Genomic DNA, 12,630 nt, shown 5'->3' with positions numbered 1-12,630 from the left:
ATGTCAAGTGAAAATATCATGAAGCACAAAAATATATTAGAAGTAAAAGAAATAATAAACTAGGTCACAGGGGACAAAGTTAAAATAAAATTTTCCTTAAGTAAAAAATGAAGTCTCTCATGGTTAAGAGTAATATTTACTGGGTGGCAATAAGTTGCTGCCACCTTCTTGACAATCACAGATTTATCAAAATATATTGAAATAAAGTTGGATAACATCTTACCGATATATTACCAACCTTTGTGAATAAATAAAAGGTTAAACATGAAGGTTTGCAAAAACGTAGTGAAAGACAATTAGTTTTTTAATTTTGTAAAATTAAAAGGATAAAAAAATGTGCAATTCTGTAGTAACAATGACGGGTAAGCTACATATTTTTAGGATATAGAACAGACCTGATTTAGGAAGCTAATAACCTACATCGGAACTGAAAAACACAGCTTTCTTCCCCCAAGAATCACCTTTGTTCTTCCTTTCATCTTCAATCAGTCTATTAGTTCTACTGATGTAGTCGTCCTTTAATTCAAGTTGATACCTGCAAAGCAGAATGACTAAAAATGAGTTCCTTGTCATTTTCCTGGACAGACTTCTATTGACGCATGAGCTTATCTATGGCACCGGGGCACCTAAGGGCACTGACCATGGCAATGCAGAAACTGCAGGTCTCTCAGTGCTAAGGCCAGGGATCTGAATTCTGAACATAAAAGGGCTGGTAAAACCCTGCTGCGATCCTGTAAATTGGGTCCCAAAAACTCAACCACACAATGAAGGGTCCTGTTGTTGTGAGGTTACTGAGAGCAAGTGCATCTCAGTTGGTCTGGACTGACACAAAGGAGTACATTAAGTTAAACTTACACTGTACACAACAGACTCTAAATCCCAAATGATAACAAGTCGGTCACTTCCAATCCACCTGTGCTGCCTCCCCACTCCCAACCAGGATAAGAACTTTCGCCTGAGGGAGCTGAGCACAGTATTGAGGGCTGATTACCAATAGGATTATATCTGGATTAGTGATATCAAGAGGCACATTTTCCCAGAGTTTTACTTATCTCCACCAGCTTTTCCCAGCTGACTTTCTGGTTCAGAAATGGGAGAAAGGAAAGAGAAGCCCTCTTGTGGTGAATATCCTCCAAATTCCAACATTTGCCATGAGGATACTCAAAGCCAGACAATGATACCAAACAGTTTACTATCTCCATAGCTATGTAAAGTTAACCTACACACTCTTACTCCTCTATTTCTAGAAGTTTAACGACTACAGATACTTCAGTGTTTACTACCATATTAACAAGGGGAACTGACATTAAACATGTAGATAAAATCCAATATTTCAAAACTGATACATGGAAAAGGTGCTCTATTTCTTTTTTAATAGAATTCTTTTAAAGAACAACCTCAAGGAACTTTTGCAAGTACCACATAATGGAACATCAATGACAAATTATGGGAAAGGCAGTAAAAAGAGGTCACTGATTAAGAAAGACCCAGAGCAGCAATGCTGAGTCATCTCTTCACTAGGATTTCATTTATTCAGTAAGTACTAACTGAACTTATTACGTGCCAGACGCTATACTGAGCACCAGAGAAAGAAGTTACCATATGTGCTGAATGTCTTTGAACTGAGGTACTATTCACTTGCACACAAAACTCAGACAATAGGAAAGCCACAGTAACCCTAGTTGTCCATATTTTCCTTTCTCTATACCATTTTTTGCTTCATATAGTTAACTTTATTTCTTTTGATTCTGGCTTTGCAGAATCTTGAAGGAATAAGATTCCTTATTCCTTGACCAATAAGATTCACTGACCAATACTATAACCACTGAGTTGAATAATTTAAAAACTGTTAGATATCCCCATCTAGAGGCAGTATGAGTGGGGTAGAGGAAAAGATAACTAAAAGTGATTATAATTCCAATTTTACACTCTATCAGCTGTGCAAGCTGAGCTAGTCACATGGCGCCCTAAAAATTAAAGCAAATCACAGGCCCTCAATAAATGTTAGAGAAGCTACAAATAAGAATGAGCAGAGGACACTATTTTCTATACTCTTTTTAAAACTATCAACTCAAATACTCAAGGGAAAGGCTTGACTGTCAATGAAAACATGTATTTTTTTAAACATTAAATGCTGTCATAAAATGTTAGTCTCATCTACTTCATTGGTGTTGCCATGTTTCCACCAACTTAATTCAAACATGTTACTTCTTTTAAAACACCAACAATTACTTGAGAAGTTCACTCTTGAGCTTTTGGTCATAGGTCTCCTCAATACTCTTTATATTCAGCTCCCGTCTCCTAAGAGCATCAGTCACGCTTTTATTCTTTTCTTCTTGTAGCCTCTGGGCCCTGAAATTAGCAAAAATAGATAAAGCAAACAAGAAAACTATAGTATCTGAAATAGAGAATTTAGGGGGAAAAAATAACGTGTTTTTAGCTCCACAGACTAAAACTGTGATGTGACTGTCACTGCTGGGAAGTAAACGAAAAGAGCCAGAAGTCGTCCATCTATTTTATGAACTGACCTAGTGACGATGGATCCAAACTAGGAGATGGAGCTATATGGTGGCACCTGGCTGCAGGGTGTGTGAAAGTGTCAAGACCAAAGTGGTTTCTCACAGAAGAGGATTCACACTTAACAAATGAATTACAAGTGATAAATGGCCATAATCAACTCAGAGGTCCAAGAATGGTGTTATTAATTACAAAGCTACAAGCAAAAAGTCAGCATACTTAAGGGCTTATTTCTTCTATAATACTGTTTCCAACTGTGAGATTTAATTGATTAGCCCATAGATATTAAAGGTAGAAGGTTCGATTTTGGCCTTTAATAATCTATCAATCAAATACTGAAGAGTGCCTAAAGAGATAGCCAAAGATAGATGGATTAATCAGAAGTTCCAAATACACATGAATGGAATGGTCTTCATAGTGAGACCTTCAATCAACCAGAAAACCAATTCCAGAGCCAGAGAACTGGGTTCTCAGGTACTTAGATCAAGCCATAACGAGAAGTGGTGCAGAACGCTGACCGTTCCAAGCGGAGGCTAAAGCTGTGTGTTAGCTCCCTCCGCTGGCTAATCTGTAAAGCTAAGGAGCAGTAAACTACATCAAAGCTTATATACCTAGAAGGGAGAAGTAGGGGAAGTAGAGGTAAAGAAGTGATTACATAATCATGAATCATGTCTGCCCAAACTTGGTTCCTTTTCTTTTCTCTCTCGTAATCAATTTACCTCTTCACTACTGCCAAAAAGAGAGTGAGGTAGGCAGAGAGAAGAAATCAAACAAATCAAGCCTACATATAAACGAGAAAACAACATTAATGAAGATGGAGACAAATTCTTTAATGAAATAAGACTGCTGGAGTATCTGTGTCAATTAATGGCAGATCCCAAATGGGAAAGAAGGTTTATTCCACAAACTACAGACTGGTGGGCTTGCTATTAATCCCAGGTAAGATTTGAAGGATGAAACATTTGTGAGCACTCACAAAAAAGTAAGTAACACACACACCATGAGAAATAGCTTCACCTAGTACAAGTCAGAGCCACCGTATTTCCTTTTTTGACAGCAGAGCAGGTAAATGTGGCAGGTCTGGATATCTGGAATCCAGTTACTATATGCACATGAAACTGTTAGATCTGAATGATCGAAAGTAAATGTGAAACATATGATTTGCTAAAGCATTATTAATTTCTTTCCTTTTTCTCCCAAAGCCTCCTGGTACACAGTTGTGTATTTTTTAGTTGTGGGTCCTTCTAGTTGTGGCATGTGGGACGCTGCCTCAGTGTGGCTTGATGAGCAGTGCCATGTCTGTGCCCAGGATTCGAACTGGTGAAACCCTGGGCCACTGAAGTGAAGCGCACAAACTTAACCACTCAGCCACCGGGCCAGCCCCAAGCATTATTAATTTCTTCAAACTATTTGTCTGGTCTTACTGTAGCCTGATGATAGCGTCTCATTCTGCTTTTTATCCCAATGTCTAATTTTCCAAAAGTGAAACCCTAGTCTTTATTTCTCTTAACCTGTGCCTTTTAAACTAGGCAATGTCACCTTTACAGCCAAGAACTCTGCTTGGCAATTAACATCAGAATATTAAGACATATATTCAGTAGTTCTTTTTAATTTCATTCATTATGAATACCCAAAATGAACATGTTACTTACAATTCAAAAGCTTCAATTCTCTGCTTCAGCTCTGCTTCTCTGCCTCTTAGCAAATCTATATCTTTTAGCAGAAGCTGCCTTTGAGCATAAATTTCTCTTGTTTCAGTCTGTAGAGGAAAGCATTAATTTTTAGCAAGGAAGCTCGACAAAATAAAATAGATTTGAACTAATAGACTGCTTCCTAAATTCTAGGAAACAAAGTACAGACATTTAGAGTAACAATTTCACTTTCAAGAGGTTCCAACTGAAGGTATGCTTTTTGCCTATTCTACTTACACAAAAAACTTACTCCCTCCCCCAATGACTGTTAAACTACATTACCCTATATTCCTAACATCCCTTGTCTAATTATTCTACATAGTTAATTAACATCTCTCAGACACTTACTTAAAATTTTGATAAGTTTTTCAGGAAGAAGAAAGGAAACAAAACGTACAGTCAGCAATAAAACTTAATAGAATTCCCATGGTTCTGTTGTCATTTGAATCTTTCAGTTCATAGGTCACTCTGACTCAGCATTTGCAAGCTCATATGAACTCCCAAATGAACAGGCCACACTTCCACTTATGTGTTCACTGAGCAAGGATTTACTGAATATCTGTCATATGACAAAGAGCATACTAGGAGCTGGATATAAAAAGATGAACAGATCTAGTCCCCATCTTTAAAAAATTCACAGTTGAGTCAGGGAGAGAGAAACAAACAATCACACTGCGATGAGATGATTTTACAACCAAAGTGCAAAAGGACTCCATGGCAAGAACAATGCCTGAATGAGTCTGTCAGTGGGAGCCAGGGAAGGTGTCATAAGGAGGTGACAACTTAAGCTGGATTTTGAAGGACAGGACAGTTTTATCAGGGAGAGAAGGGGAAGGGCATTCCAGGTGGTGGAATAAAGGCCAAGAGGACAGAGCCGCAGGTTGAGGTTTCAGGGGAAGATTGGAAACAAAATGCAGTGTGCTGCTATTGGAGCAAAGGTGAAGGTCCCTGGAGTAGAGGAGTCCAGGGCTTTCTATGAGGATAGCAACCTTCTCCATAGCCTTCAGAGAATCAGTTAACTAAATGGGGATTTGGGTCTGTTAACTGGCTGATCTGCTCTAGTCAGTCACCTACTAGATGAAGTTGCTAGTCTAAACACAACTCAATCATCTCAAGGACTGTGCTTCCAACATTTATCTTTATAGCTAAAACAAGCCCAATTCCCAGAAATGCTATACAAAATCGTAGAGGGGTGCAATTACCATTAAATAACTGGGTCTTACTCAGAAGCCCTGAGCAAGGGTGGGCGCTGGGAGGAAGGCCCCTCCTTTCAACGTCTCCTGACATCAGTCGTTCTGGTTCTACATAAGAAACAGTGCCCCTGTTTCTGCTCTGAAACACACCCCTAGGAAAGGAACCTGTTTTTCCTAAAGGAGTGGATCCAATGCCTCCAGCTGACACACACTCCCTGCCACTCCTCAACCTCTCTACCACCTGTCCAGTCACTTTCCTGGGTAACGAGATCAAATGGCCACGTAGATGACCCTCGCAGCCCTAGACTCCTCTACTCCAGGGACCTTCGACCTGTGTTCCAATAGCAGCACACTGCATTTTGTTTCCAATCTTCCCCTGAAACCTCAACCTGCAACTCTGTCCTCTTGGCCCATCTTTAATCTTCCACCTGTCAGTATCCCCAGACCTATTCCTTAATGTCTTTAAGACTGCCACATAGCACCTCCTTCTCCCCTAGGTTAGTAGCCACCCAACCCCTCTCCTCTGGTTCCCTTCACGACCCAGCCAAACCCCAATGTCTTCAATTAAATAGGCTGCCTACCTCAAGTCAAATAAATTCAGCTCTACAAAGCTCCACTCCCCAAGCACCTCTATCTTTCCACCCTCAGTGACCTTACAAGTCCTCCCAAGAGCTATAACAGAACGGTCACCTACAAGCACTTTGTTTGGTCTTCAGTTCCATGCTGTCCATCTCAGTTGGGCCCTCAAGGCAGTTTGATCAGTCCTGTCTGCTTCAGAGAGCTGCTCTTCCTTTACCCCCAGGCAGCCACTCCACACCTCTGATCCTCTCCTCGAAGCTGCTACCTAACCTCAAATTTGCCACTTACTTAGTGTGAGTTTCTCACATTCCAAATGTGGATGTCCACCTCCACAGTCTGTCATTCCAGCAGTCTCAGCAGAAAGGAGTCTGCGTGTCCTTTTCAAGGCCAATCCTGCCACTTATGCTCTTGACCCCAGTCCCTACTGCTCCTCTAGGGCCTTGTTCATCCATTGTTCCAGCCATTGTCCCACCTTGTACCTGGACCATGAGCCAATCTACTAACAGCTGCAGGAAACAGCCACCCAGTAAAGGATTTTAAAATGTTACCTCCTGGTGCTGTTGAATTCTCTCAAGGGTCATCTTTTCCCGAGAAATCAGGGCTTCAGATTTTGCTTGACAAGCTCTGTCAAATTTGTTCCAGAACTCGGCTACTTCCTTCTTAGACTTTCTTTTCTCTTCCATTTTAACTTTTGCTATTTCAGTATCTTTAAAATACTTCAACTGCCAATTGATGACAAATCATTGTAAATACCAATAACTGTACTAAAGAAATAGTAACTAATTCTCTCTCCATGGCTAGGTTTAATATTAACGTTCTGTGTAAATATATTTAGTTTACTTCACCTTTAGTTTCATCTTCACTGTACCTGTATGACTCATTCAAAAGGCATAAAGAAATGACATCAATTGGAAAGGAAAATAACATGCACAACAGTATAGTAATGCACTCATTAATAAAGATTCTAGAGTTCTCGTCAAGATGACGCCGTGAGCAGATGTTGAACTCGCCTCCTCCCACGAACACAACCAGGTTACAATAATTTTAGGAAGAATCACCCTGGATTGAAAACTGAAAACTGGATAAAAAGAACCCCCACAACAAGGGACAGTCCTGACGAAAGCAGAAGAGGCAGTAACTCTGGCTGGAGAGGAAAAAAGCCACCTTTGGGAGCAGCAGAGCTTCTCAACTGGCCAGGCAGGAGCCAACCTAAGGTACGAGCCTTCCCTGGAGGAGTGAGGTCCGGAGTGGGGGCAATACTGCTATAACCATCCTTCGCACTCAGCCCAACTGAGACAGGGGTCTTCCTGTCTGGCTTTGCTGACTATTAACTGCAGCGAGGACACCCTAGAAAAGCTATCGGCCGAAAGCCGAAAAGATCCGGGTCTTAAAGGGCCCACGCACAAACTCACTCATTGCAGCAACCTAAAATCACCAGAGAGAAGGCTGACTGTCCTTTGGTGAAACAAGACTCACCTGGTGGGCTCTGGGGGCATCTTGGTGAGAGGAGGATCCTCTCCAGAGACTGAGACATTGGTGGGGGCCGTTGTTCTGAGCTGGTCCAGGCGTGCCGATACAGACACTGGTGGGGGCCACTGAGGTGCGTCCCTTGGGCTATTAGCCCAGGGGTCTGCCACACCCACTAGAGCACAGATTTAATCCAGTTCAGCCAGGGCAGGCAACCCACCCCAGGGACTGGCCCCACCTAACAGCAAGCCCTCAGGCTACTTTTCAGCCTGCATTGACTGAGTGCCTTGATCCTCTACAGGCAGGCAAAGGTGTCTGCCTGTGTGGGGCAGGGCTTGTGTGAGGACCAGGTGAACTGTGGGGGGCATTGGGGTAGAGGTGGGGGCCTCTGCAGTGTGGTGGTGGGGCATGCTCCAGGGCGTTGAGGAGTGTGTACGGACCAGGACTGTGCTGACAGTGTATGTGGTCCTGTGGGGGGTGAGGCTTGTCAGCTGCAGAAGACTTGTGTTTCACAAATAGCCATAAAAAGGATCAGCCCCACCTTCCAAAGCCTGAAACAACTGACTGCCCCCATGCCAAGGGCTAGCCCCACTCAGCTGCACTCCTAAGAGAACTGACATCAGCCTTGTTGGCCTCAGGCCTATCACAACTGTACGCCCCTGAGCCTAGCAACCAGCTACACTGGGTACCAACCCAATTAAGAGGACAACTGCAATAAGAGTGTGCTAATAGACTTTGTAGCCAGCAGTGCTGAGGCCCCTCCAAACCGGATTTACAAACAGCTGGCCAGGGAAGGAAAGATCAGACTCCCTGGGTACCTGCAGTGGGAGCAACCCTGCCACAGCAGAAGAACACAAGTAGCCCACAAAGGGGTCACTCCTGGTTCTTATGGTCTGGTGACGAGAGAGAAGCACACTGCTGGGCCTCATAAGGCATCTCATACATAAGGCCACTTCTCCAAGATCAGGAGACATAGCCAACTCACCTAGCACAAAGAAAATAGCACAGAGAAACAGGCATAATGAGGCAAAGGAATACTTTCCAAGCAAGGGAACACCACAAAACACCAGAAAAAGAACTAAGTGAAACAGAATCTAGCGACCTCCTTGACAAAGAATTCAAACAAAATAGAATGAGGATGCTCACCGATATGCAGAGAAGAATGGATGAACACAGTGAGCACATCAGCAAAGAATTGGAAGATATAAAAAAGAACCAATCAGAAATGAAGAATACAATACTTGAAATGAGAAATTCACTAGAGGGACTCAATAGCAGAGTAGAGGAAGCAGAAGAACAGATCAGCGAGCTAGATGAAAGACTAGAGGAAATCACCCAAGCAGAACAGAAAAGAGAAAAAAGAATTAGACAGAAGGAGAACAGTGTAAGGGAACTCTGGGACAATATCAAGTGTGCTAACATTCGGATTATAGGGGTCCCAGAAGGAGAAGAGAGAGACAAAGGGGCAGAAAATTTATTTGTTGAAATAATAGAGGAAAATTTTCCTCACCTGAGGAAGGAAACAGACATCCAGGTTCAGGAAGCACAGAGAGCTCCAAACAAGAAAAGCCCAAAGAGGCCCACACCAAGACATATTATAATCAAAATGTCTAAAATTAAAGACAAAGAGAGAATCCTAAAAGCAGCAAGAGAAAGGCCACAAGTGACATATAAAGGGAAGCCCATCAGGCTGTCAGCAGACTTCTCAGTCGAGACCCTACAGGCGAGAAGAGAATGGCACAACATATTTAAAGTGCTAAAAGGAAAAAACCTACAACCAAGAATACTATATCCATCAAGGCTGTCATTCAGAATGGAAGGAGAGATAAAGAGCTTCCCAGACAAGCAAAAATTAAAGGAGTTTATCACCAAGAAACCAGTTCTACAAGAAATGCTGAAGGGACTTATTTAAGTGGGAAAGCAATGACCACAAATAGAGATAAAAGAAAAAAATTATCAAAAAAACCCAAAACAAGAAGGAAAAACAGGCAATAAAATCACTTGTCAGGTAAAAGTATAGTAAAGGCAGCAGATCAACTACCTGTGAAGGTAATATGAAGGTTAAAAGACAAATGTACTAAAATTACCTATTTCAATGATAAGAGGGTAATGGATATACACACACTAAACAAAAGACTATATATGATGTGAAAAACATATAATGTGGGAGGAGGGGAGTGAAAAAGTAGAGCTTTTAGAAAGAGGTCAATAGACTGTTATATGCATAGTATATTAAATAGGATCCTCATGGTAACCACAAACCAGAAACCTATAACAAGCAGGAAAAAAAGTAAGACAAAAGAAATCAAACATATTACTAAAGATAGCCATCAAACCACAAGGGAAGAGAGCAAGAGAAAAAGAAAGGAACTGAGAAGAACTACTAAAACACCCCAAAAAAAGAAAAAGTGACAAAATGGCAATAAATACATATTTATCAATAGCTACTTTAAATGTCAATGGACTAAATGCTCCAATCAAATGCCATAGGGTGGCCAACTGGATAAAAAAACAAGATCCATGTATATGCTCCATACAAGAGACACACTTCAGACCTACAGACACTCACAAACTGAAAGTGAAAGGATGGAAAAAGATATTCCATGCAAATGGCAAAGAAAAGAAAGCAGGGGTAGCGATACTTATATCAGACAAGATAGACTTTAAAACAAAAACTGTAATAAGAGACAAAGAAGGGCACTACATAATGATAAAGGGAACAATCCAACAAGAAAATATAACACTTGTAAATATCTATGCACCCAACATAGGCGCACCTAAATATATAAAGCAATTATTAACAGACATAAGAGGAGAAATAGACAGTAACACAATAATAGTAGAGGACTTGAACACTCCACTTACACCAACAGATAGATCATCCAAACAGAAGATCAATAAGGAAACACTCGCCTTAAAGGACACATTAGACCAGATGGACTTAGTAGATATATACAGAACATTCCATCCAAAAACCACAGAATACACATTCTTTTCAAATGCCCATGGAACATTCTCCAGGATTGATCACATATTAGGCCACAAAACAAGTCTCAATAAATTTAAGAAGATCAAAATAATACCATGCAACTTTTCTGACCACAAAGGTATGAAACTGGAAATCAACTACAGAAAGAAAACCAGAAAAGCCATAAAAATACAGAGATTGAACAAAATGCTACTGAACGATGATTGGGTCAATGAAGAAATCAAAGAATAAAAAAATTCCTGGAGACAAATGAAAATGAAAACACGACATGCCAAAATCAGTGGGATACAGCAAAAGCGGTTCTACGAGGGAAGTTTATAGCAATTCAGGCCTACCTCAACAAAGAAGAAAAATCCCAAATTGACAATCTAAAAGTGCACCTAAAGGTACTGGAAAAAGAACAACAAACAAAGCCCAAAATCAGCAGAAGGAAGGAAATAATAAAAATCAGAGCAGAAATAAACAAAATAGAGACTAAAAAAACAATAGAAAAAATTAATGAAACCAAGAGCTGGTTCTTCGAAAAGATAAACAAAATTGACAAACCCTTAGCTAGACTCACCAAGAAAAAAAGAGAGAAGTCTCAAATAAATAAAATCAGAAACGAAAGAGGAGAGATTACAATGGACACCTAGAAATACAAAAGGTACTAAGAGAATACTATGAAAAGCTATACGCCAACAAATTGGATAATCTAGAGGAAATGGATAAATTCTTAGAAACATACAACCTTCCAAAACTGGACCAAGAAGATGTAGAAAATTTGAATAGACCGATCACCAGTAAGGAGATCGAAACAGCAATTAAAAACCTCCCAAAAAATAAAAGTCCAGGACCAGATGGCTTCCCTGGTGAATTCTACCAAACATTCAAAGAAGACCTAATACCTACCCTTCTCAAACTCTTCCAAAAAATTGAAGAGGAGGGGAGGCTTCCTAACTCCTTCTACGAAGCTAACATTATCCTGATACCAAAACCAGACAAGGACAACACAAAAAAAGAAAATTACAGGCCAATATCACTGATGAACATTGATACAAAAATCCTCAACAAAATACTAGCAAATCGAATACAATACATTAAAAAGATCATACATCATGATCAAGTGGGTTTCATTCCGGGCATGCAGGGATGGCTCAACATCCGCAAATCTATCAACGTGATACACCACATTAACAAAATGAAGAATAAAAATCACATGATCATCTCAATAGATGCAGAGAAAGCATTTGACAAGATACAGCATCCATTTATGATAAAAACTCTAAATAAAATGGGTATAGAAGGAAAATACCTCAACATAATAAAGGCCATATATGACAAACCCACAGCAAATATCATTCTCAATGGAGAAAAACTGAAAGCTATCCCTCTAAGAACAGGAACCAGACAAGGATGCCCACTGTCACCACTCTTATTTAACATAGTATTGGAAGTCCTAGCCAGAGCAGTGAGGCAAGAAAAAGAAATAAAAGGGATCCACGTTGGAAAAGAAGTGAAACTATCACTCTTTGCAGACGACATGATTTTATATCTAGAAAACCCTAAAGAGTCCACTAAAAAACGTTTAGAAATAATAAAGGAAGACAGTCAAGTTGTGGGATACAAAATCAATGTACAAAAATCGGTTGTGTTTCTATACACTAACAACGAAGTAGCAGAAAGAGAAATTAAGAATACAATCCCATTTACAATTGCAACAAAAAGAATAAAATACCTAGGAATATACTTAACAAAAGACGTGAAAGACCTGTACACTGAAAACTATAAGACATTGTTGAAAGAAATCGAAGAAGACACAAAGAAATGGAAAGATATTCCGTGCTCTTGGATTGGAAGAATTAACATTGTTAAAATGTCCATACTTCCTAAAGCAATCTATAGATTCAACGCACTCCCTATCAAAATTCCAACAACATTTTTTACAGAAATAGAACAAAGAATCCTAAAATTTATATGGAACAACAAAAGACCCCGAACAGCCAAAGGATTCCTGAGAAAAAAGAACAAAGCTGGAGGTATCACACTCCCCGATTTCAAATTATACTACAAAGCCATAGTAACCAAAACAGCATGGTAGTGGCACAAAAATAGACACACAGATCAGTGGAACAAAATTGAGAGCCCAGAAGTAAACCCACACGTTTATGGACAGCTAATATTTGACAAGGGAGCCAAGAGCATACGATGGAGA

The 12,630-nt window shown here is 40.2% G+C and overlaps 1 protein-coding gene across 9 annotated transcripts in view; it reads right to left on the bottom strand.

Moving 5' to 3' along the window:
• OFD1 (OFD1 centriole and centriolar satellite protein) overlaps positions 1 to 12,630 on the bottom strand; it is a 46,822-nt gene that overhangs the window by 15,719 nt on the left and 18,473 nt on the right. For 7 of the 9 annotated variants that reach the window (XR_011535796.1, XM_070603708.1, XM_070603711.1 and 4 more), the window contains exons 8-11: positions 6,529 to 6,702; positions 4,170 to 4,276; positions 2,233 to 2,352; positions 462 to 535 (exon numbers count right to left, since the gene is read on the bottom strand). Coding sequence is in view for 8 of the 9 variants with exons in the window: in XM_070603708.1 (XP_070459809.1) it covers positions 462 to 535; positions 2,233 to 2,352; positions 4,170 to 4,276; positions 6,529 to 6,702 (475 nt within the window). In the remaining variant the exon portion in view is untranslated. The remainder of the gene's footprint in view (positions 1 to 461; positions 536 to 2,232; positions 2,353 to 4,169; positions 4,277 to 6,528; positions 6,703 to 12,630) is intronic. The other 2 variants (XM_070603712.1, XM_070603713.1) reach the window with 1 other exon arrangement.

This window comes from Equus przewalskii, chromosome X, assembly GCF_037783145.1.
Source record: "Equus przewalskii isolate Varuska chromosome X, EquPr2, whole genome shotgun sequence".
Lineage (NCBI taxonomy): Eukaryota > Metazoa > Chordata > Mammalia > Perissodactyla > Equidae > Equus > Equus przewalskii.
The sequence above is the reverse complement of the archived record's forward strand: the minus strand, read 5'-3'. Positions and strand labels throughout refer to the sequence as shown.